This window comes from Heterocephalus glaber, unplaced genomic scaffold (assembly GCF_053883595.1).
Source record: "Heterocephalus glaber isolate CG9 unplaced genomic scaffold, H.glaber_assembly_v1.0 deba00001497, whole genome shotgun sequence".
Taxonomy (NCBI): domain Eukaryota; kingdom Metazoa; phylum Chordata; class Mammalia; order Rodentia; family Bathyergidae; genus Heterocephalus; species Heterocephalus glaber.
This window is the reverse complement of record NW_028258320.1, coordinates 17,617,259-17,642,612: the sequence shown is the minus strand read 5'-3', so window position 1 is coordinate 17,642,612 and position 25,354 is coordinate 17,617,259. Positions and strand designations below refer to the sequence as shown.

Below are 25,354 nucleotides of genomic sequence, written 5' to 3'. Positions count from 1 at the left end.
CGCTCAACATAGTGTTTTTTAAGTTCATCCACACTGTAGCACACATCCATGCTTCACTCCTTTAGGACTGATTCTCCACTGTGTGTATCCATCCGTTGATGGGGATTCGGCTCATTTCCACCTCCGGCTCCCATGAGTAGAGCTGCTGTGATCATTTACACCCAGGTTTCTGTGAGGTAACTTTCTGGCAGGTGCATCCAATGTCAGGGCCCGTTCCCACCACACATCCCTACCAGGACGTTAACTGTACACACAGTCTGTGGCAAGAGACTGCACTAAAGCAAGGGCCTCGGAGATCAGTGGAACCCACTGCTGTCCCGGGTGCATGAGGGCAGCACAGAGAGGGGGCCATGGCCTCTGTGGGGGGTTGGGGAGGATGTTGTGTGGAAGGAGCCTCATGTGGGCTGTGGTCATGGGCAAGCAGGAAAGAGAGAAAGAGCAGCCAGAGGTGATGCCGAACCTACAGGCCGTGCAAAGGGGTCTGCTCTGACTGTGTACAGACCAGAGAGGCCACCTTGAAGTTAAGCGGGGGGCTGTCATGATCAGAGGAGGTTGTTAGAAAAGTAAGGGGGGATTCCAGTCAAGAAAGAATATGAGGGGCCGGGGATTTAGCTCAGTGGTGCCGCCACCTGCCTCAAAAGTGCAAGGTCCCGAGTTCTATCCCTGGTACCAAAAGAAAGAACATGAGTCCATACTTTAAATCTGTACATACCACTCCCCATAGATGCAATGATAGGTGAAATTTCCTTTTTTAAATTTTAAGACAGCCACACTCAAATATAAGATAAGCATAGTTGTGGATGGAAATAGAAAAACTGTGAGCAAGTCAGACATGGTGGCACACACCTGTAATCCTAGTACTTGGAAGGCTGAGGCAAGAGGACCTCCATGAGTTTGAGGCGAGCCTGGGCTACAGTGAGTTCAGGGACACCCTGAACTACATAGCAAGACTCTGTCTCAAAAAATGAAAAAAAAGAAAAGAAAAGAAAAATGATGGGCAGCAGCAACAGGGAAAGAAAGTCACAGGCCCAAGCTGCCTTAGCTCTTACTTCGTAATGGACCAGAGTTGCTTCTTGCTTAGGGACCACAGCCAAGCTTTGAGCTACCGCTCAGAGTAAAGGGCTGGATAAAACTCACACAGGGGTCAGGGATGCAGCTCAGTGGCACCACACCTGCCTCATAAGCGCAAGGTCCTGAGTTCGATCTCTGGTACCAAAAGAAAAAAAAAACAAAAAACTTGCACAGCCTTTCAGGAAGCCGAAGCTCTGAGCACCACTCAGGGCTGTGGTTTTTGTAAAATCTGCCTTTCTAAGAAAGAAGAAGGGGACAGGGAGCCCCTTCCCCAGGTCCAGGGCCCACTCACCTCGATGTCTGGATGGACCACCTCACCCATCAGGAGAAATTAGACATTTCTGGCTGTGCTTGGACCAGGACCCTAGGGGAGGCTCCCGGCAAACACCCTGACAGCTGAGGGGTGAGAAATAGCTGCCCTGCCCGCCACAGAGTGAGAGACTCTGACGAACTTGTAAACAGAGCCCCAGAGGCAGAAAATAGAAGGTAGGGCTGAAGTATTTAAGGAGACCATAGCTGAGAATTTTCCAGAATTAAACATGAGTCCTAGGTTGAAAATATGTATCATAATAAATTCAAAACCTGGCCCATCATAGTGAAGTTTCAGAAGCTCAGAAACCAAGAGAACCCTGAGAGAAACAGGAGGGGACAGGCAGATCATAAAAGTAAGGACACTTTAGGGCCAGGCCATGCTCAGTGGTAAAGTGCTGCCTAGTATCCATGAGCCCCTGGGTTCCATGCCCAACAACACACCCAAAGAAGGGAGGGGGAGGAGCCGCTGTAATGACACCCATCTCCTTATCAGCAACCAAAGACACTTGGAAACAAGAAAAACGCCTTCTAAGTGCTAAATATCTACAAAGTACCATCAAACCAAAATTCCATGTTTCTGTGTTGTCATTCAAGAGTGAGGGTAATTCCAGACATGCAAAAGCTAAGAGGCAGCCGGAAGGAACCAGAAGGGAAGGAGAAGGCTGCAGGAAACAGTGAGAAATCAAGAAGCTGGCACAAATGCATTAGGTCTAAGTCTGGGTCCGTTAGGGGTAGCATCCTGGAAAGAAGGAAAAGAGAGACAGTTCATAGGGTTCTCACATCATATTTCATTGAATTTAAAAACACCATCAGTTCTAAGATATGCCCTTATTGTATGTATCACTAAGAAAGAGTGAATTTCCAAAATGGGGTTGACATTCAGTTCAAGATATGAATCCAGCACAGCAAGGACATATCTTGAAGTTGGTATTTGAGTGGCAGAAAGTGCGTAAAAAGCCTCACTAGTGAATTAGAAGCACAAGCCAGTATTTCTTCAGATTTGCAGCTGAATCCAGTGCTGCCTAAAACCTCAGGGATGGAGAAGTTAGTGGGGTGTGACTTCCATTTGTTAGTATCCCCAGATGACATAGAAGGAAATGCAAGATTTTTTCTGGAAGAACTCAGCTTTACTCCAAGCTAGCAGCAATTGTAAAATGTATCCTAATCTCAAAGATAATCAAGTAAAATCAATAAAAAGATATTAAATGGGCTGGGAATGTAGCTTAGTAGTAGAGTACTGCCTAGCATGGGCAAGGCCCTAGGTTCCATCCGCAGCACTGAAAAAAAAAAAAAAGATATTAGAAAGGATTTTTAAAGTGCATCTTAACATGGGTAAAACAGACCAACTATAGGGCAGGCCTGTGCTGATGGGGGAGGGGAGGGATCAGGAGGCGATTTCAGGAGCAGTACTAAAGAGAGGCTGTGATGGCCACATAGTCTGAAAGGGAAGCTGAAGGTGGATCTCGGATTTGCAGATTGAGCAAGTGGATGCAAAGTCAAACTCAGTGAATATTTGAGCTCCTGCCCTTCCAGATGCTACACTGGGAGCCAGGGAAGCATCAGGGAATGCAGTAAGCAGCTCCATGAAGATGTCCTCTGGGTCAGAACCATCTACAACAGGCTTAGGCTGATGGCACTGAATGTGGATGTGAATGTCCCTAACACTCCTCCAAGGCCTTTACAAGCTGCTGTGGAGACCAGGGCAACACAGCGCATCAGATAACCCAATGAGCTGCCTGTTTCGTGGTGGAGGTTCAGAGAGAATGGATGAGGGAGCTGTGGAGAGAAGACAGCCAGAGCATGGGGGCGGAAGAGGCACTGAGCCCTGCATGTACAGCTGGCTGGGGGATGACTGGACTTCCCACATGAGCAGGAAGTGATGGGTCTCAAAGGAAGAGGGACCAGAGCAGGAAGGGCTGCCAGTGAGGCAACGAGGAGCAGCCACAGATTCTGGGTTTAAATGTGGAGTTTAAGGACCAGACTCAAGCAACCGTACAGAGGATGGCTTGGCAGACAGGGGGCGGAGGCTAGGAGAGTAGCCAGAAAGCTGGATTGGACAAGAATGGGGTGGTAGAGGAAATGCAGCAGACTGGCCCCAAATGAGACAAGCCGAAGGAACTCAACTAGTAGTAGTGCCAGAGATGGGCAAAAGGGATAGATTTTGGAAGTGAATGATGACTTTGGTGGTGTACACTGGGATCAACAGGCAGGAAGCAGAAGCTGATGTGGGAAACAGGCACCAATAGAAGGAAAAGTGGTGTCACAGAGACCAAGGATTAGGGTAGCAGCCCCGAGCAGGTCAAGGAGCCACCAGTCCCCCTTTGTTGTGGTGACTCCTAGGAACATGTCAGGCCTTCCATACAGTGATGATTGCCCAAAGGAAGGTTCTAAAATCTCCTAGCAACAGCACCGCCATTCTCAGAACCCAGGTCCTCACCAGGTGAAGGGGTTCACGACAGGATGTGACATCAGAAAGAGGTCACTTGAGTCATTCTGTTAGTAGGTACTTACACCAAATGCCAGTGTCATAACCTTGTGATTCCTTGACCCTTGTCCTTGCAACTCTAGATCACTGTGAATCACTGTGGCAAGAGGCCCTGTCTTCCATTTCCAGTTGTCATGGAAATCCTTTGCTTTGGGTTGAAGTGTTGTCTAGGTTACCTTCAAAATCATTTTTTCTTGATTCAATTTTCACGCTGCCAATAGGAGCATATTCCTCCTATTTAAAAATGACTTTACATGAAATGAATACTTTTCATGTCACATCCCGGGATGAACACTGAACTACATCCCTAACCCCCTCCCTTTATTTTTGAGGCAGCATCTCACTAAAGTCACCAAGTTTCCCAGGCTAGACTCAAACATATGATCCTCCTGCCTCAGTCTCCCAGAGTGCTGAGATTATAGGCCTGAGCCACAGTCCTCGGCTATACATCTTATTTCAAATCAATCTTTCAATCCAACCCCACACAGCTCTGGAGCACCGAAGACATGATGTTACAAATGCTGCCCCTGTGCTGTGCCCCCTACACACACTGCCAGGGCTCCCAGAGTCTGGCTGATCTAGGAGGATCTGGGACCCCCAGCTCCACCAGGGGCCAAGTGGCCAAGGGACACACAGTACATGGGGTAGGGGATGTGGCTCAATGGTAGAGCAATTGCCTAGCATGCTTTAGGCCCTGGGTTCAATCCCCAGCACTACAAAATAAATAAGTCGTTGTATCTTTTTTCTGTAGCTGGCCTATCAAATTACCATGAACTTAGTGGTCACTAACTCACTCTCTCTGGTTTTTTTTGGTACCAGGGATCGAATTCGGGTCCTTGTGCTTGCTCACTCTCTTAGAGTTCTGGTCCACAGTGAATTTTAAGAGGCTGAAATGAAGGATCCCAGGGCTGGTCCCTTGGGGAGGTGCAGGGGACAGTCTCCCTGGTCATTTCAGCCCTCCAGGCTCTGACTTTCTCTTGCTCCTGCACGTCACTGTATTCCCTGCTTTTTTGTCACCTTATGTTCCCACCTTTGGCCCTCTTGCCTCCCTCTTACAGAGCCCTCATGACTCCATTAAGAGCCCATCCAGATAACCTGGGGCCAGTCTGCTGTCTCAAGGTACCTAACTTAATCACATCTGCAAGGCCCCTTTGGGCTGCCACAGGTCCCACAGATTAGGATGTGGTGTTTGAGGGAGGCTGTTCCTCAACCTCCCGCAGCGCCAGACATGACTTTGCCGTGTTCCTTTGACTAAGAATCACTGAGTCGATTCCTAATCCAGGATCCAGTGGGATCCCCAGACTGCACAAAAGTGACATGCTGACCGTCACATCAACATGACATGCTTTCAGCCAGAGTTTGTGCCTACTGGCCAGTGCAACCCCGACAGTGCCTGCTCTTTAATAAAGAGTATGGAGGCAGGGAATGTTGTCCAGCCACTCTCCCTGTCACATTCTGCCCCCCATGAATCTATCAGTCAGAGATGGAGGCTCGACCTCCCCATCCCCACCCCCATCCCACCAGGTTTAAGATAAGACTTGGGAAATAACCTGCAGCTTTTCTCTCACCCATGTCCCAGCTGCTGTCAGCCAATCCAGTGGACTTGCCGCTAAATTCGTCATCCACTGTCACATCCCCCAGTGGGGCTCTGACAAATGTGAAGAACAGCTTGAAGAGACCATCAAAAACTGCCTTTCGGCGGCTGAGGACAAGAAGCTGAAGTCTGTCGCATTCCCACCCTTCCCCAGCGGCAGGTAGGATGGGCTCCTCCCAGTGAATTCTTTCAGCCTTATCCCTAGGAACCAGCCATTCCTGACTTGCTTCCCCTTGCTCTGCCCAGCCAAGGGCTGCTGGCACAACTAGGCATGTTAGCCAGGCGACAGAGTAAGAACCCCAGTTTCCCACCTTCCACCCATTCAGAGACAGCCTCCTGGTCCTCAGTGGATGGTTGCTACAGCTCAGGCCAGCTCCGCTGCCTCCTTTATGTCGACGCCCTGATGAAAAGGCAGCTGAAGGAGGTGCCATGGGCAGAGGCAAGGTAGCCTGGTAATTTTCGAGAGCCTGCTGTGTTCCAAGCCCACCCCCTCACACACACCAGCTGTCCACATCTAGAACACATCAGAAAACACCAGGTTGAGAGGACTTGCTACTCCCAAGTGTGGTCCATGGACTAGCAGCAGCAACGTGGCTTGGTTAGAGTGTGGAACCCCAGTGTCCTCCCCCTAGACCTGCTTCAGAGTTCCCGGGAGCAGCAGCGCCAGGAGGCTGAGGCTTGAGGAACACATCCAGAGTGGGGAGAGGTAGCCTGCAGGCTTGCTTACGAGGGGGCTGGCTCCGTACACAGGTCTGATCCTGGGAAGGCTGAGAGAGAGCTAAAGGCCTAGCACCTGCTGGAATCATCTCCCCACAGCAAGCAGCACTGGCTCTCTCTCCACAGCTCAGGCCTAGAACCACAGCCTGACACAGTCTCCACTGGTGGGAGCCCAGGCTGTGTGTCCCATACTGGGAAACTCATCCCTCAGAAGAATCGGCCTGAGGCAGGCCCATCTAGGACTTTTCCCAGCAGTCTCAGTGGCTGACCCCAAATGGTACTATGGCTGTGTCCCTGGGGGCTGGTAGACAGCATTATCAATGGCCCTGCCAAGAGCTGCTGCTGAAGTTACACTGGCAAGTCCTTGTGAGTTAATGAGGGAGAGATCAGATGCATGAAAAGGAATTTTTGAAGGCGAGCTTTGAGCCTACATTTTTGCCCTTATTAAACAATCTATTTAGCATGTAAAGCAGTTTTGAGGGAGGTAATAAAACCAATTATTTGCTTTTTTTTTTTTGCTGTACTGTGGATTGAACCCAGGTCTTTCATACTGTGCTATATCCCTAGCCCTTTCTGAATTTTTCTTTTTTAATTCTGAGTCACTAAGTCTCCCAGGCTGGGGTCAAACTTGGAATCCTCCTACCGCAGCCTCACACAGTGTTAGTGTTACAGGCCTGCACCGCCATGCCCACCCTCTGTTTGCTTTTTGATGACCAGGTCTTGTGACTACTTAATTGCTAGGGCTTTTACAGCCAAGTTCTACTTGATTCAGGTGATACAGATTCCAATACAGAGCACAACTCACCTGCCGGCTCCAACTGTGCTAAAATCATCACACCTGAGCAGTGTAGCCTCCCCCACACCATCCACCCCCGGGCTGGCCCTTTGAGAGCTGGTGCTGGACCAGCCCTGCACACAGCAAGGCCACACGCATCACCCTTCTGCACTGAGTAGGTCTCAGGGACCAAAATGACATGGGCTTTCCTTTTGCCTTGGCACAGAAACTGCTTTCCCAAACAGACAGCCGCTCAGGTGACCCTCAAGGCAATCTCGGCCCACTTTGATGACTCGAGCGCGTCATCCCTGAAGAACGTGTACTTCCTGCTCTTCGACAGTGAGAGCATCGGCATCTACGTGCAGGAGATGGCCAAGCTGGACATCAAGTAGCCGCACTCCAGCAGGGACAGAGGAGCGACGTCACATCACGAGAGTGGGTTATTTTTTAAAAGGAGCAAGAAAGGTGACGGCAGGGGGCAGAGGGCAGCTGAGAGGGACGCGGGTAGCAGAAGCGGCCGGAGCAGGTCCTGCCCATGGCGCCTAGGTGCCCCCTGCGTTTTATATTCTCCTTATAAAGGGCCTTGGTCCATGCCGAACCAGGTCTCTGCCAGGGGTTTCTTTCCATGTTTTCTTCCGGTTGTTTTAGAACTTTTTAAAAAAGAAATCAGACCTCGTTTTAGATTTATAGCATTGACTTTTACACACACTCAAAAAATCCTTTCAAGATCCTTCAATCTTTTGTTCCTCCTTTCTCTGAGGGAAGAGGGCATGAGGGTGACTTGGGTTTGGGGGCTGCCTGTGTTCCATGGTGGAGAGAAGACGGGAAAGACGTCTCACTGGTGCTTTTCTCTTGTTTCCGTGTCCCCTCCCACCCCTACCCCCCTGACCCCTATAATATCTGTAACTACTCCTAAAACGTTTTTGCTTCGGGCTTATTTTGGTTTCGTTTTGTTTCGTTTTGTTTTTAAAGAAAATGAAAGGAAAAAATAAAAGATCCAGTGTCTTTCTTATAATGTGTTCTTTTATCGCAACATTTTTCCTCTATTTAGAAAACTCGATCCCATGGAAGGAAACTTCTACAATGTTCTAAGTCAACAGCACTAGCCCTGGCCCTGACAGGCTGAGATTCCCACCGTGCTGGCTCAGGCAGCAGGTCCAAAGCCTTGGGTCACCATCTGGGAGAGGCACGTGTCTCACTTAGGCCTGGGCACCAAAGTAGAACACACCCTGGGCCACAGTCTAAATGGGGATGGATGGAGAACCCTAGAGAAGCGGGAGTCCCAGGGACTTTGTCTGCCCCCGTACCCAAAGGCTACCATTGCTTGCTAGCAATGAGGAGCAGGCCAGGGGAGTCAGGCCCAAATGCACTCAGATAAATTCAGCAACCTCTTCTGCAGTGAACATTTAACTGAGATGGTCCAAAATAGGCTCTCCCACCCTGGAAGATCTCTCCACATAGAGGAGTCACTGACATACCTTACCACAGCCAGCGGCAGACAGGCCGCCATATAGCTGGCCCTGCAGAAAAGTAATGCTGGGGTTGACCACAAAACAAACACAAAACAAAATCCTTCACTGTCACCTGGATTTTGTCACTTACGAAGTTGCCCGAGGATATACGTGTGAATCTGCTGCAGAAGCCCACCTGCTCCCTGGAGGTTGATTAACCAGGTGGCACCCTGCTGTGTCTCTGCTCCCTTGCCTGAAATATTCCCACAGAGGGAAGGCCAGGCGGCAGCCTCAGCCCTGCCAGCTCCGAAAAGCTCACTGTTGGGCTAGCTGGGAGGGAAACTGTATACAGTAACTCTTTCTTCTTAAAAGTACCTATGGTATATAGTTAGGATCTAAAACTGGAGTAGAGAAAGGCTCACAAGGATTAAAGAGTGCAGGGACTACCTGGGTGTAGGGGCGCACACTGTAGTCCCCCACTCCTCGAGAGGCTAGGCTGGGAGGATCCCAGGAGTTCAAGGCCAACCTGGGCAACAGTGAGACCCTGTCTCAAAGGAAAAAAAAGAGAGACTAACCATAATTCAGGGAGTTTAAAATGAGGCTGCTGTTAACAAGCTGCATATTGTAGGATGTGTGGGCTTCCCCACCCCAATGTGATGGGAGAGGGGTCCGTGCAGACCATCTCTCCCCGTGCCCTCCTCTGCTGGCCTCATTTTGCAGGCTGTCCTTCTGGTGTGCGCAGACGGGATGGCAGCCACCAGGAGCACAGTTCTCTCCCTACCCTGAGAGCTCTGCGCACCACACCCACTGGAGCCTGGAGTATAGAATTCTGCCTGTGCCGGACCCCCAAACCACCCTTTCAGCCAGCACAGCTGCAGCCAGTCCTCCCAGACCCAGAAAGGATCCTCTAGATAGAGTTTTTTTTAATTTTTCTCTCGCTCTCATACTCTCACTCTCTAGATTTCTCATCTTTGGGTTTACACAAGTTATATTTCCAGACAGGACATCACTGGCATCTCACTCCAGAGAAAGAAAGAGGCTTTTCGCTTCCGCCCCTTGGCACGAGTCAGGTGGGTCCAATTGTCAAACGTCCCTCACCGGTGCGCAGCGGTGCCAGGTCTCCCACCCAGCCTCCCTGTCAAGGCAGAGACTGCCTCATGGTTTTCCAGCTTGTGGAGACGAACAGGTCCCTGCTCTTGGCCAGCCGAACCATGAGCCGACCCACATAGAAGCCACTGATCTGGCCCACGCCATCATTTCTGCCCATGGACAGGAGGAATGTCAGCGCACCTGTAGGGAAGACACACACATATAAAGCAGAATCCCACTTCAGGGTCATGGGTGGGCCTGCAATTCCCAGGGCATAAACCCTTCTCAGACCTGCAGAATCAGAAATATGTACAACTTTTAGGAAAGATGCTGAGTCCCTGACTGATCTCTGTCTTTTCTACACAGGATCTCACTAAGCCACTAAGCTGCCTGTGCTGGACTCAAACCTGCAATCCTCCTTGCCTCTGCCTCCCACGGTTCTGGGGTTACAGGCGTGGGCCACCATTCCCAACTTAACTGATTTTTAAAGAACTTCAGGAAAATGTTCCTGTCATTGGCCTTGAGAATTTGGTGTGCTGGTCAGTCATCTTGTAGCCCAAAAAGACTTCCCCATGTACTCCTAAACTCTAAAAACTGTGACACACCCAAGCCTCCTTACCTGGCTTATAGGTCTTAAGGGGCCTCTGCTTCATGGAGTTGACAATGTTGGCCACAGCGACGTTGGCATGGAGGCCAGCGAGATAGGCCATCTTGGGCTCGTTCACATCGGCACAGTCGCCAATAGCGTAGATGTTGCTGTAGCCCTCAACCTGCAGGAACTCATTCACTCTCAAAGCCCCGCTGCTGGCCAGTCTGCTCTCTGTAGGCAAGAAAATACACAAGCAGGCCCCTGAGTGGCCATACTGGGCCCTGGGCGCTGGCTCAGTCACCCTCAAGAGGCCATCGTCCCCTTGCATTCCTGCATACAGACTCTTCCTACAAGGTAAAGGGTACCCCAGGAAGTGCTCAGAGCTTAGCCAGTTACAGTAATCGGCCAAGTACTAAATTTTCACTTCATCATAGACTAGAATTTTAAAATAAACCCAGGCCTTTAATACGTGATGAACTGCTTTTCTTTTTAAGGGACTCAACAAAACTTATCTTTGAAAATACGTTAGAATCATTAGGTGCTAAATTCTGGGTTCTCTGTCCACTATATCCCTCTGTTCTCGCCCTGGTACACAGCCTAGACTGACCTCCTGGCCATAGAATAAACACTTCCTACTGGACCCAAGGCAGGAGCTCCTGATTAGGAAAAGGTGCTCAGAAGTAAAGGACAGAGACCTGGGGGTGAGGCAACCACACAACCTAGCCACTGAGTTTCCTACACAGCAGCTTAAACATACATCAGTCCACCAGGCCTCCACTTACAAGCGGCTAAATAAATGTTGCGTTTTTTTAAATGAGGCCATTATTAGAGCCCCTATCCTCTAAAAGGTCTTGCAAGCTAAATTAACCAAAAGTTTGAATCTGGATTTGGAGCGAGCAGGACACTTGTGAACCGTGAAAGACCTGGCCCCAAATTGCCTCTGCATATACATAAAAGAGAAAGTAAAAGAGAAAGTACAGCAGCAGAATGGAATCATTCTCATCTCCCAGAAGACTGTTCCCACCTCTTACCACTAGGGGGCAGCCCTAAAATTAGTCTCCTTTTGGTCTCCCACCACCTGGAGCTAAGTCATCATCACAGCTGTGGAAAGCTCAGAAAGCAGGGACCCACCCTGAAGTTAAAATTCAAGGTCACCATTCAGAAGAGTGTAAGTGAGCTGCTGAGATGAAGGAGAAAGGCAGGGGGTGCTGATTTAGGGGGCGAGGACTGTGGGCATCTCAAAGGAGTACTGGAAAGTGAGAAGTGGCCTGGGGACCTAGGCCATGCCTGGCCACCTGCTTACCGAAAGCACTGCCATAGGCAGAGCTGTTGATCTTGATGCCGATGCAGGGAATCACCAGGTTGGTGGCCACCTCGGTGCCCTTGTCCGTCTGCACTTTGATGTAGTCCCGATACTCGCTGAGAGGCAGCTCCTCCAGGTTGTTCACCCGCTCACCTGTCAGGGGGTCCATGAGCAGGAGGCTGGCACAGGCTCCTCCTCAGTCCCCTCCACTGCCCCAGAAGCACAATGTGGACATCTAGGCCCAAGGGACACAACTGGAGGAAAATTCCAAGGGTAGCTGGAGGGAAGCAAGGCTGAGCTTCTAAGAAATCCCAGGAAGAGCTGATCAACAGAAAGCCCCAGCATGTGTCCCTGAATGACAGCCACCCCCTTTCTGTGCAGGAGGACATCTCCCAGCACACCACCCACAAGGGTGAAGCAGGAAAAGGCAGAAGCTGGCTTCCTGTCCTCACGCGCTGACGTGACAGTAAGGCGCTAACAGTCCTCGTGACCAGTTACACAAGGAGGCTGTGACAGCGTGAAGGACTGTCATAACAGATGCCTCCACCCCTCCAACTTCTCTACAAACATGAGGAGGCTGAGGGCCAGTGTAGTACAGTGTGGGCATCACACCACTGGATGAAAGCCACACTCACCATCCTCAAAATGCAAACCAACAAGCTCATTCCCTCTACCACAGGGACAACAAAACAAGGGGCAACTCCTTTAAATGCACTTAAAAAAAAAATCAGTCAGCAAATACACATCCGCCATCTGCCCCATGCCCAAAGCAATAGCATTGCCTCCATGACCTGGGCCTCCAGCTGGACAAGGTTCACATGGGCTCTGGTGCTCCCAATCATTTCCAGTGCTCCTTGATGAACCCTGGGTACGGTGGCAAAGAGGAAGGGGGTGAGGTCACACGTACTTAGTACCAGCTGCACGCCCTTCCGGAGAAGTATCTCTTTCACTTCCTGCCGCACACAGGGCAGGAGCTCCTTGTCAGCCAGGGATACTTGGGAGTGAATGAGAGTGACCTAGGGACAAAACAACCACAGGACAACCCTTGAGTATCCGGCTCACAGGAACACCTGCCTCCTCCCCCACCTCCAGTTTACTACAGGGGAAACTGAGCCACAGAGAAGCAATCTGCACAGTGCTGGAACTAACTAGTAAGAACCCAGGCTCGATCCATGTCTCCTAATCTAAGACTCTCTCAGTACCACCTCACTTCCCAGGGTCACAAACCACACCACACCCAGGGCCAACTTGGAAATTATTCTCAAGCATTCTTGGGTGCTTATAATTAGGTAATCTACATATAAGCCATAGGCATTCCCACTTACACCAGGTTCATGTCGACATTACAGCTGGTTCTAAAAGTAGCACCCCGGGTCTGCTTGCTGCCTGGGTCAGCACAAGGCGGGAGAGACAGCCTGTGAACATGTCCGAAGCCTGGCTTTCAATCAGACAACCCATATCTGAAACTCACACATCTCCCAAAGACTCACTAACATGGGAAGTTCGTAATGATGAATTAAAAAATGTGTATGCAAGAGTTAACTCCGGACATATGAATTCCTCAATAAAGAGTGGCTGCTAGCTCGGCCTTGAGGTCAGAAGGTCCCAGGTGGCTGTGCCCTGCTCCGTCCAGCTTGCCCCACCCACTTGCATCCACAACGCTGTGAGACACCCCCCCCAGGGCACACCCACCAGCCACCTGCTTAGCTGCCCGGCTTCTGCAATAACAGCACCCCCATACCCTGCCTCTGCCCTCTTGGCTGTGCAGCTACCTGGTTCCACACTACAGAGGAACGGGGACATAAAGGCCACTGTCCTGAGAGAGGGCCTCTCTCAGGCTCCCTGATGAAAACTGAAGCCCACAGGAAAAGTGAAGAGAATCTCTGCAATAAAGGAACACCAGACCACTGTACTTGGTAAGTTGGAGGGATCATCACCTCCCATCGGAACCTGGACTATCTTCAAGGGAAAGGCAGTTGGAACCTGCAGTACAACCTTGCAGAGTTCAACCCTGCAGGAGGACAGGGAGCTCAACTTGGGATTTGCAGACAGAAATCTGCCTGAATCTCACGAGTCTGCGATTGGCTTACTGAGACTCACTGACTTACAACTGCACTGCTGCCCACATTGTTTATTGTGACAGCAGAGACATACCCTCAAGGAGGCCCTTCATTTTTGTCTTTTATTTGTTATTTTCAAAATTACCACTGTTTTTTTGCTCTTATTTTTGATTTTTTCTCTTCTTTTTCTACTCTTTTAAAATTTTTGGTTTTCTCTTTTCTTTCTCTCTTTCTCTCTCCCTCACTCCCTTGCTGTCCCACATTGTTCTTCATCTCCATTTGTGTTCCTGTTCTGGCCCTAATTCATATTTCTTTTTTATTTTTCTTTACTTCTATGTCCTTCTCTCACTTGTGCCCTCTGTCCTCACTGCTAACTTTTCCCTATCCCTCTACCTATTCCTCACTCCACAACTCCTTCTAACTCCCCATCCCGAAGGGTAAAGTTGCTATATTGAAGAGTTTATTCACTATAAACATATGTTGGATTGGTTCTTGATCTTGATTTAATTCACACAGTTAAAGGTGATAGGTTAATAACCACCACAAATTATCATTTTCTAAAAGATACTTGATGCTATTGTGTTGCTGATTGTATCACTTGGGCTAAGATGTTGTGATTGATCTAGTCAGTTGTCCTTCCTGGTATAATGAAAATGAGACAGCCTCAGAGCTATTAGAGATTCAAAACCTAAAGACCAGCTATACCTGGAAGACACCTCTGAGAAGCAGTTATTCCATAAGGGTTCTAAATACATCAACAAAGATACTTACAATAAGCAACTTCAAAGTATCAACCCAGGAACTACAGCAAGGACAGTACCAAAAACAAAAATGAGAAGACATTTAAGCAAGTCACAAACTCAGAACTTCCACCCCACAAAAGGCAAATTATGAGGGAAACGAGGTGGCAAAGTCTGATAATCAACCTCCTGGACACCCTGAACTGATAGCACAGGAAGAAACAAAACAGATGTATGAGGCTCTAGAAAAAGTCAAAGCAGGAATAATCTCCAATAACTACAGAGATGGTGAGCAGAGTGAAAGACATGATTAGAGGTTTTAGAACAGAAACAGATAAAAAAAACAGATGAGCTCAGAAACATGCTGGAAGCCAGGAATGCCCAGCATAAGAAAGAAATGGAAACCATGATCGGCCAACATAAGAAAGAAATGGGATCCATGAAACAGATTCAAACAGATGTTCAGATTAAAAACTCCACTGAAAGCATGCAGAGCAGATTAAGGGAATCTGAAGATAGAATATCAGATATAGAAGTCAGGATTGTGGTTAAGGACCATGAAAATAGAGATTTCTTACAAATAGGGAGGGCCGGGGATTTAGCTCAGTGCTTTCGCTGCCTGCTGGGCAAGCGCAAGGACCTGAGTTCAATCCCTGGTACCAAAAAAAAAAAACACTAAGGGACCACAAGAAATCAATCCAGCAGCTACTACATGATGCAAAGAAGAATAACATAAGACTGATAGGAGTTCATGAAAAAACAGGAGAAAGTACAATTGACATAAAAAAAAACTGTTCACAGAATAGTAGAAAACTTCCCAGACAGAGGTGAAGTGGACATACAGATAAGTGAGGCATATAGAACTCCAACTAGCTATGATCAAAATAAGTCCACGCCTAGACAACTAATAGTCAAGATCTCAGAAAACCAACAGAAGAACAAAATCCTACAGGCAGTTAGAGAAAACAAACCAATCACCTACAAAGGAAAGCCCATCAGAATCACAGCAGACTTCTCAACACAAACCCTCAAGTCAAGGAGAGCCTGGAGTGAAGTATTTCAAGCCCTAAGAGAAAATAACTTCCAACCTAGACTGTTGTATCCTGCAAAATTATCTTTCAAAATCGATGGGGAAATTAGATACTTCCAGGACAAAGAACACCTGGGAAATTTCATGAACACCAAACCAGCACTCCAAAAATTTCTAAGCAATATCCTAGAAAAAGACGATAAAGGTCACAACTCCATGAGGCCCAACAGAGGGAAGCCACCAGGCAAGGTAAGAAACTAAAAGGAAAGGGGGAAAAAATAAGAAATAAAAGAGCCAACAATAGTAAAACATAATGACAAGGATGAGTCAATATCTATCAATTATAACTATCAATGTTAATGGTCTCAATTCACCAATCAAAAGAAATAGACTGACAGAGTGGACTAAGAAGCAAAATTCAATATACGATATACTATGTACAAGAAACACACTTAACTCAAAAAGAAATACATAGACTGAAAGTAAAAGGATGGAAAACAGTTCTCCATGCCACAGGAACCCAAAAAAAAGCAGGGGTAGCAATTTTATTTGCAGACAAAGTAGACTTTAAACCAAAACTAATTAAGAGAGACATGAAGGTCACTGCATCCTTGTGAAGGGAACAGTCCAAGAGGAAGAGATGACAATCATAAATACATATGCACCAAATATGAATGCCCCCAACTATACAAAACAAATATTAATGGACATGAAAAACCAAATAAGCACTAATACAATTCTAGTGGGGGACCTCAATACCCCATTATCACAAATAGATCATCTAGACAAAAAATTAACACCGAAATTCTAGAACTGAACCAGGCTACTGAACAAATGGACTTAATAGATGTTTACAGAGTGTTCCAACCCACAAAATCAGAATACACATTCTTTTTGGCTACACACGGGTCATTCTCCAAAATAGACCACATGTTAGCTCATAGGACATGTCTAAGTAAATGTAAAAGAATTGAAGTTACCCCCTGTATATTATCAGACCATAGTGCAATAAAATTGGACATCAATGACATAAGAAACCGCAAAACTCACACAAACACATGGAAATTAAACAACACCCTCCTGAACAACCAATGGGTCACAGAGGAAATTAAAGAAGAAATTAGACAGTTTCTACAAGTAAATGATAATGCCAGTACAACATACAGGAATCCATGGGACACAATGAAAGAAGTTCTATGTGGGAAATTCATAGCAGTCAATGTCCATATTAGGAAAACAGAGAGAACTCAAATAAATAAGCTAATGCAGAACCTCAAGCTCCTAGAAAAAGAAGACAATAACAAACCCAAAGCTCATACAAGAGAGGAAATTATAAAGATCAGAGCAGAAATCAATGCAATGGAGACTAAGAGAACGATACAAAAAAATCAATGAATCAAAGAGTTGGTTTTTCAAAAGAATAAATAAAATTGATAAACCCTTAGCCAACCTTATCAAGAAAAGGAAAGGCTCAAATCCATGCAATTAAGAAGAAAAAGGTGAAGTCACAACAGACGCAGCAGAAATCCAGAGCATCATCAATACCTACTTCGAGAATCTGTACTCTAATAAAATGGAAAACACAGAAGAAATGGAGATTCCTAGATACATACAAATTACCAAAATTAAATAAGGAAGATATAGAAATTCTAAACACCCCAATTGCAATGAGTGAAATTGAAAATGTAATAAAAAATTTACCAACAAAGAAATCCTGATGGCTTCACTGCTGAATTCTACAAGACATTTAAAGAAGAACTACCACCATTATTCTTTAACTCATCAAGGAAACTGAAAGGGAGCAAGGCTTCCAAATTCATTCCTGGAAGCAAGTATTACTTTGTTTCCAAAACCAGGGAAAGACTCAACCCAAAAAGAGAACTACAGGCCAATCTCCCTAATGAACATAGATGCAAAAATCCTCCACAAGATACTGGCAAACAGAATACAAAGGATCATCAAGAAGATCATTTATCCCAGGGATGCAAGGATGGTTCAACATTTGTAAATCAATAAATGTAATACACTATATCAACAGAGTCAAGGACAAAAACCATATGATCATCTCAATATGATCAGAAAAGGCATTCCACAAAATTCAACACCCATTCATGATAAAAAAAAAAACCCACAGAAAATTGGAATAGATGGTCTTTATCTCAACTTGATTAAGTCTATCTATGAAAAACCAACAGCCAACATCATAATTAAATGGTCAAAAACTGAAAACTTTCATGCTAAAATCAGGAACAAGACAAGGATGCCCACTATCACCACTCCTGTTCAATATTGTTCTGGAAACATTAGCCACAGCAATTAGAAAAGAGAAAAAATAATAGGAATAAAGATAGGAAAGGAAGAAGTTAAACTGTCATTATTTGTTGATGATATGATACTTTATGTAGAAGACCCAAAAAACTCACCAAAAGACTTCTAGACTTAATTGACAGATTCAGTAGAGTAGCTGGATATAAGGTCAACACTCAAAAAACAATAGCCTTCTTATACACAAATAGCAGACTCACTGAGATAGAAATTAGGGAAACAATTCCTTTCACAATAGCACCCAAAAAAATGAAATATCTAGGAATCAATCTAGCAAAGGAAGCAAAAGCCCTCTACACTGAAAACTAAAGCACTCTGAAAAAAGAGATTGAGCAGTATATAAGAAAATGGAAAGACATCCCTTGTTCCTGGGTAGGAAGAATCAATATTGTGAAAATGGCCATACTTCCAAAACTACTATATAGATTTAATGCAATGCCAATTGAAATTCCATCAATATATTTCACAGAACTTGAGAAAACAATCCAAAATTTCATTTGGAACCAGAAGAGACCTAGAATAGCAAAAGCAATTCTAGGCAACAGAGACATGGCTGGGGGTATTACAATCCCCAACTTGAAACTATACTACAAAGGTACTGTGATAAAAATAGCATGGTACTGGCAAAGAAACAGACCCGAGGATCAGTGGAATAGATTAGAAGATGCAGAAATAACTACAGATATACTCAGCCACCTCATCATTGACAAAGGAGCCAACCACCCTCATTGGAAGAAAGATAGCCTCTTTAATAAATGGTGTTGGTAAAACTGGATTTCCACCTGCCAAAGATTAAAACTAGACCCATACCTATCACTACGCACTAAACTAAGATCGAAGTGGATTAAAGATCTAAATATTAAGACAGAAACATTAAATTTGCTGGAAGATAAGTTAGGTAGAATTCTTAAAGACATTGGCATAGGAAAAGATTTCATGAACAAAACCTCAGTGGCACAGGAACTAGCACAAAGAATCAACAACTGGGATCTCATCTTATTAAAAAGCTTCTGCACTGCCAGAGTAACCACCAACAGAGCTAAGAGACAACCTACAATGTGGGAAAAAATTTTCAGCAGCTGCACCTTAGACAAAGGACTACTATCTAGAATATATAAAGAACTGAAAAAAATCAGACCCCCTAAATTCAAAGACCCAATTCAAAAATGGGCATCTGAAATGAAAAGATATTTCTCAGATAAAGAAGTAAAAGGAACAAATAAATATATGAAAAAATGTTCAACATCACTGGTTATTCGAGAGATGCAGATGAAAACAACACTGAGATTCCACCTCACCCCAGTAAGAATGGCTGCTATCAAGAAATCAACCAGTGGGCTGGGGATTTAGCTCAGTGGTTCTGGCGTCTGCCTCACAAGTGCAAGGTCCTGAGTTCGATCCCCAGTACCAAAAACAAACAAACAAAAAAAAAACCAAGAAATCAACCAGTAACAAATGCTGGCGGGGCTGTGGGGAGAAAGGAACCCTTCTCCATTGCTGGTGGGAGTGCAGACTGGTGCAACCACGGTGGAAATCAGTATGGAGATACCTCAAAGAACTAGGCTTAGAGGTTCTATTTGACCCAGCTAGCCCCTTGCTGGGTATCTTCCCAAAAGAATTAAAAGAATCATACCACAGTGATATATGTGTACCCATGTTTATAGCAACAGAGTTTGAAATAGCTAAAGCTTGGAAACAGCCCAAGTGCCCATCAACTGGAGACTGGATAAAGAAGATGTGGTTTTTTAATAAAATGGAGTACTATTCAGCCATAAAGAAGGAGAAACTAGAGACATTTATAGCTAAATGGATGCATATTGAGGCCATCCTCTTAAGTGAAATAAATAGGACAACATGTGTAAATACCGAATAGTTTCTCTAGTGTGAGAAACTGAAAGTGTAATTAAGGATTAAAATGATTAAAACAAACAATGGATAATTTGAAATACGAAGAAAAGGTTCAAAGGGATAGGGGTTGCAGAAGGGGAAGGGTAGAGATCAGGTTACAGGCTGGAATCTGGAAAGAATCCATATATAGATTGTGTTTAGAACCACAGGAAGAGATGTAGATAGAGACTAGGCTGGAGCTCATCAGGGGGTTGGGAAGGAAGAGTCACTGAGATCAAAGGAGAGAAGGGTATGTTTCCAGAAGAAGCACATACAACTATGTACAGTACACAGTACTTGATAGTGTGATAAATGACTGTCACTGTTTTAGGTACTTATCATAACATGCTGTGCTTTTCATCCTTTAGAGCACAATCCTACTTATATCAAAGAGTTTACTGTAAAACTGTGTGCTGCTATGCCAGTGGTAGCCTCATGTATCTGGTGTTTAACTGCGTATTTGGATAATATGAAGGGGCCATCACAGATGACTGACGTATACCTTCTCAGTTTGCACTTAGAAGTTGACACTCTGTGTGGTACCTTGCGATACACATGGATGAAATTGCCTAATAACATATTTCTCAGATTATATCTCCATCACGTGTCACATGACTGTACTGAAATTTAAATTTAAAAACTTTTTGGCCTATGTGGAGTCTACTAGTTAGAATTTTTTCTCCAGGCTAATATTTGTTCAATATTGGTTTTGAAAATCTTCTAAAACAAATCACATCTTCTGATGTCTTGTTAATGCTTGAGATTTTTTTTTTAATTATATGGAAAAATGTTTAAGTACTTTTCAGTTTTGCTTTGGTTGAGTTCTATTATATTTGAATATTATTATAGTTTTTTTTCCTTGCATTGCTTTTCATTGAATAATTTTAATTTCTTTGTACGTGTGTGTTTAGTGAATGATAATAAAGTTATACATTAATAAAATTTTTTTAAATAGTGGCTGCTACATTACTCCAATTTGCCTGTTAAGTATACTATATTTTATACTATATTAAGTATACTATATTATAAGATACTATATTTTGTATTTGAACATGTTTACTAGTTCAGACTGGTCTTTACCTCTGTGATACCCCAGTTCCTGACACAGAGCTCTTAAAACACTTGTAGACAGTGGTGCTGGCTAAATCTTTTGTTTTAACATTTGGTTCCTGATCCAAAACATCTAATACCTTTGTAATTTCCTGAATGATAGGAGCATCTGACATAGAATTCCTGAATCCTTGGAATTTCTCGGGTGATAGGAGCATCTTTGGTTCTAATGAGGATACTCTTGGTTGGCTGGCTCCTGGATGGGGGCCTCCACCAGGATGGGAATTTGGAACCTTCAATCCCATCCCACCTCTAGCCACCAGGAAAGGGCGAGGAGCCGGAGACTGAGTTAACAATCTATCAGTCTACATTGGTCTACGTGGTGAAGCCTCCCAAGAGTCCGTACAGGGTCCAGAGTGCTTCCGTGTTGGTGAACGTGTCTGTGTGCCAGGAAGAGGGTACACCACAACTCCAGAGGACAGACGCTCCTGTGCTGGGGACCCTTCCAGACCTCACCCTATGTGTCTCTTCCCCTGGCTGTTCAGCTATCTTTGGGATAAGTCAGCAATGCTAAGTAGATAGGTTTCCTGGGTTCTATAAACCCCTCTAGCAAATTATCAAACCCAAGGAGAGGGTCATAGGAACTTCTAAATTCTAGCCAGTTCAGACAGAAGTGCAGGTGAGCTGGGACCTACTACGCGCCACTGGCATCTGAAGTAGGGACAGTCATAAGGGACTGGGCCTTTGACCTGTGGGGCCTGCACCAACTCCAGGGAGCATCAGAGTTGAGCTGGAATTTAGGACATTTGGTTTGTGTCAGAGAACTGGTTGATGTGTGAGCACAGAGATTAAGTGGGTTTTCCCTGTACAACAATTATAAATCAAAATGAATAACCTTCAACTGTATCAGTCACTCATAATTACCAACAACTTGTCAGAAAACAGTCATATAATTCAATTAGCCATGATTAATTTTCCCTTTCAAAACCAACCTGCCTTTTCCTAGGGAAAAAAAGAACCATGCACAGGCTCAAAAGGCTCTCAGGTGGCCCGCAGCAGTGGTAAGCAAGCTCCTACCTGCAGGACCCACAACGGCCATCAGCATTCAGCCCTCCCCACGCATCAGAAGGGTCCGGGCAGGCTGATGCCACCTCCTGTGTGAGCAGTCGTTCCCAAAATGGGCAGGTAAGGGGCCACTCTCCCACTGCCACAGGCATGGACGACCCTGTACTACCCAGGGGAAGAGACCAAGGCGCCACTGAGGGTGTGCTTGGCCAAGCTAGCTGCCACCAAGAAGAGATCATCAAAATCTAGGTGTTATCACAGAAGCCTGAAAGGGACACAGGAAGTCTTCTTTATAAGGGATCTCCCTGGGCTTCATCTTCCCTGTTGGACCAGTAGGCAAGACCCTTCTGGATGGGGACTTAGTGGCAGAGGCTCTGGGAGGTCAGGAGCCAGAGGATCCTGGCTTTTGGAGAAAACTTCCTGCAGATTTGTACTTCATCACAAGATGGGAAACACACACTCAGTTGAAAAGAGTGGAGCTCCAGCCTCCCAGGCCTGGGGCAAATTCCTTATGTTCAGAGGTAAAGGAGGTAGAAGCCACTCAGAGCTGAAAGCCGAGGCGGCCCGTCTCACCCCTTTTTCTGGGTAGTCTGTTTTGATCTCTGCTGCCATCTCCACGCCGGCGGAGCCTCCTCCCACCACCACGATGAACTCTGAGCGCTGGACCTGGGGGTGGAGAGACAGTGAAGCACATCTCCACACCCTGCACCAGCTGGTGGTCCGCCCCATGCGGACTCCTCAGCCAAAGGAGTGCAGCACACTCTTGCTGAGCTGGGGTTCTCCTGCCTGCCCGGAAGGGCTGCTATGAAAACTGAGGTCTGGAGCCAAATGTGCTGTACAAAACCCAAAACCCTGTGTGAACACGAGGAGACCTCAGGATGGACCAGTGAGGACAACCAAGAGGTCTGGGGAGTCAGGGTTCGAATCCAGGCCTCAGGGACAGGCCCAAGGCTCCTCCCAGGAAATCCCTTCCCAACAACTCTCCAACTTCCCAGCTGCCTCCGCCACTCTGAAGCCCTTGCCATGCACTCCCTGTCCAGCCCACTGTCACCCTAGCTGTCCCTGCTCCTCGCCCATCAGTGGCAGCTCACCTGCGTGACCATGTCCTCATAGGCCTGGATGGCGGCCTGCTGGCTGCAAACCTTATTAAACTTGCCGGGGAAGGGCCCAGTACTGCCCGTGGCCAGGATGAGATGTGAGAAGGGCAGGGCCTGTGGGGAACAAGGGAAAGAGAGGTGAGGGTGACAGGGCACGGACCCAGGAGCACTGGGTGAAGGAGGCCCCTGCGTGCCAAGGAAGCAGCCCTGCTGGGAGGCAGGAGATTCCCACGCCAGCAGGGCCAAGGGACACCACTAGAGCCCCAATTTTATTCCCGCCTAGAGAAGCCTGGTGGCCACAAAGCCAGCCACCATGGGACTTGGGGAGGTCAGTGAGGAACAGAAAACTGCTTGTGGGGAATGAAGCAGAAAAATGAGCAGGATGCACGTGTCCAATGTGTTTGTCCAATGAGCTGGTTCAGAATCTCCTGGATATTTTAAAAGAAAACTCCTTCTACACCCACTGAAAAAGGGGGTTGTGGAGGAGGATGGGAGGAAGAAATGGAGACAGTGGAAGTCTTGTTTGAAACTTAAATTCATAACAGTGACAAAACAGTTCTGCTCCAAATGGGAAGGGGACCAGTGAATCTGGAACCTTCAGACCCACTTCCCCACAGAGCCCCGAGATGCCCTTGTGGCCCTAAGGCTCTGAGAAGTATGGCCCAAAATGACAGGACCAGGAGGCATGTGGTAGTCTTTCCAACCAGGAGATTCCCTGGCCCTTAAATTAGATCAAGGACAATTAATTCACACAAAAGCAACTGTTCCTTAAGGGCAGGACTTGTCTCCATATTTCATTGCCTTTAGTTTTAACAAATGAGCAGGGGCCTGAGCAGCCCATGGGATATCTGGGCTTGGGCCACATATGGCTGGGCTCTAGTCCTTGCAGGGATGTTGGCATGCTACACACTGGGCAAGGACACAAAGATGAGTGAAGGAGGAGATTTAGCTCAGTGGTTCTGCCACCTGCCTGACAAGCGCCAAGTCCCGAGTTCGATCCCCGGTACCAAAACAAAAAAAAGATGAGTGAAGGAGACCTCTGCCCAGCAACCTCCCAAACCAAGGGGTGTGGCTTCCTGCCTGTGCCTACTTGGCTGACCAGGCCTGAGCCTCACCTGGGACACTGGCTTTCAGAGCATGGGCTCCAGGCTGAAACTGCCTGGATTCAAATCCCAGCTTCAGCTCTTATCAGCTAGGGGACCTTCGGCAAGCCATTTAATAATCCTTTAACCTCTGTAAAATGAGGCTCTATTACCTGCCTCATGAGATTTGCCTTAAAAGGGTCTAGGACAGTGCCTGACATAAAAGAAAGACTCAAGAAATAACTGCCATTGTATTTTGTGGCTGCTGGGATTAAGCTTTCGTTTATGATGCAGATCCTATCTGTCCAGCACCAAGTGGGCCTGGTGGTCATGGATGGCTCTCTTGACCTTTGAGGGACTCTGGTCAGGTTGGCCCTGCCACGCTCACCTCGCCACCCTGAAGCAGCACCGTCTGATTCTTCAGGTCTATCCCAACCACCTGGCCCTGCCGGAAGTTGTCCTTGAAGGTCACAGAATAGGAAATGAAAGTCTTTTTGGCGAACCCTAGGGAATGAACATGAGAGAGGGCACAGTGTAGAGCTGAGCTAAAACTTTCTATGGCTGTCAACCAACAGGGCACGCTGCCAGAGCTGACCAGCATGTGTACCCAGACACCCACTGCCCCTCCAGTGCTCAGCTCTCCTAGGTCCTTGGAAAACCCCAAGCTCTTACTCTAGGGCCTCATTATAGTAGCTTAAGACCAACTGTTGTGAGATTCTCCAAAGTGTGTCTGTGTCTGTGTCTGTCTGTGTGCGTGCGTGCGTGCGTGCGTGTGTGTGTGTGTTACTGGGAATTGAGCCACACTAAGCTACACCCCCAGCCTTTTTCTTATAGTTTATTTTGGGTCCTACTCGTGCTGTCATTAAATTGCCCACAATAGGCTCAAATTATGATCCTTCTGCCTCAGCCTTGCAGAGTGCTGGGATTACAAACAGGTGCCACCATGCCCAGCTTGGAATGCTCCTAAATGGAGAAAATCACGTCCCGCAGTGATGAAAGACTGTGTCACAAAGGCAGCCCAGGAAAGAAACACATTACCACTCTCCACAGAGGCCCGGAGGGCGGCCACGTTGTGGTGGAAGGAGTCCTTCATGTCCACCAGCGTGAAGGGGCAGTTCAGCGCCTGCAGCTGGCTGGCAGCCGCGATGCCACCAAAGCCCCCGCCCACGATCACCACGTGCAGAGCTCCTGTGTCCACTGAGACCTGGGACCCCATCTCAAACCAGGCACTGCTGGGCTGGAAGAAGAGATCACATCAGAGTCGGGGGGCTGGGAGAATAGGGCTGTCCCTGCTAGAGAGGCCTCACCTCCCAGGCCATGAACTGACCTTTTTCAAAGAGCTAAATCCTTCACTAATGAAATCCCTATTTTGTGACACTTGAATTAAATGCAGAAGATTATCCACCCCATCCTGCACCCCCCACTCCCTTCTCCAGAGGCATCCACGGTTACCAAGATTGTGTGAACTCTTCCAGAGACATTCTACACAAGCACAGTCATCATGGCTCTTTCTGCCCATGTTAAACTAACTGTTCAGCCAGGCACAGTGGTGCAGACCTGTAACGCCAGCTACTAGGGAGGCCAAGGAGGAAGGCTGCAAGTTCAAGGCCAGCCTGGCCAGCCTAGTGAGAT

General features: G+C 46.8%; 3 protein-coding genes across 3 annotated transcripts in view; 1 reads left to right on the top strand and 2 right to left on the bottom strand.

Moving 5' to 3' along the window:
- Positions 1-7,976, top strand: part of Macroh2a2 (macroH2A.2 histone) — a 48,646-nt gene extending 40,670 nt beyond the window's left edge. Inside the window, 2 exon segments of the mRNA NM_001310271.1 lie at positions 5,448-5,622; positions 7,181-7,976. Coding sequence (NP_001297200.1) covers positions 5,448-5,622; positions 7,181-7,346 — 341 coding nt within the window. The 3' untranslated portion in view covers positions 7,347-7,976.
- The window catches only part of Aifm2 (AIF family member 2, ferroptosis suppressor), a 24,343-nt gene continuing 6,948 nt past the window's right edge, over positions 7,960-25,354 (bottom strand). The window contains exons 2-9 of the mRNA NM_001310225.1: positions 24,761-24,959; positions 24,111-24,226; positions 22,635-22,754; positions 22,117-22,209; positions 12,294-12,402; positions 11,387-11,539; positions 10,114-10,314; positions 7,960-9,695 (exon numbers count right to left, since the gene is read on the bottom strand). Coding sequence (NP_001297154.1) covers positions 9,544-9,695; positions 10,114-10,314; positions 11,387-11,539; positions 12,294-12,402; positions 22,117-22,209; positions 22,635-22,754; positions 24,111-24,226; positions 24,761-24,938 — 1,122 coding nt within the window. The 5' untranslated portion in view covers positions 24,939-24,959 and the 3' untranslated portion in view covers positions 7,960-9,543. The remainder of the gene's footprint in view (positions 9,696-10,113; positions 10,315-11,386; positions 11,540-12,293; positions 12,403-22,116; positions 22,210-22,634; positions 22,755-24,110; positions 24,227-24,760; positions 24,960-25,354) is intronic.
- The window catches only part of Tysnd1 (trypsin like peroxisomal matrix peptidase 1), an 18,928-nt gene continuing 18,362 nt past the window's right edge, over positions 24,789-25,354 (bottom strand). Inside the window, exon 4 of the mRNA XM_087184745.1 lies at positions 24,789-24,959. Coding sequence (XP_087040871.1) covers positions 24,940-24,959 — 20 coding nt within the window. The 3' untranslated portion in view covers positions 24,789-24,939. The remainder of the gene's footprint in view (positions 24,960-25,354) is intronic.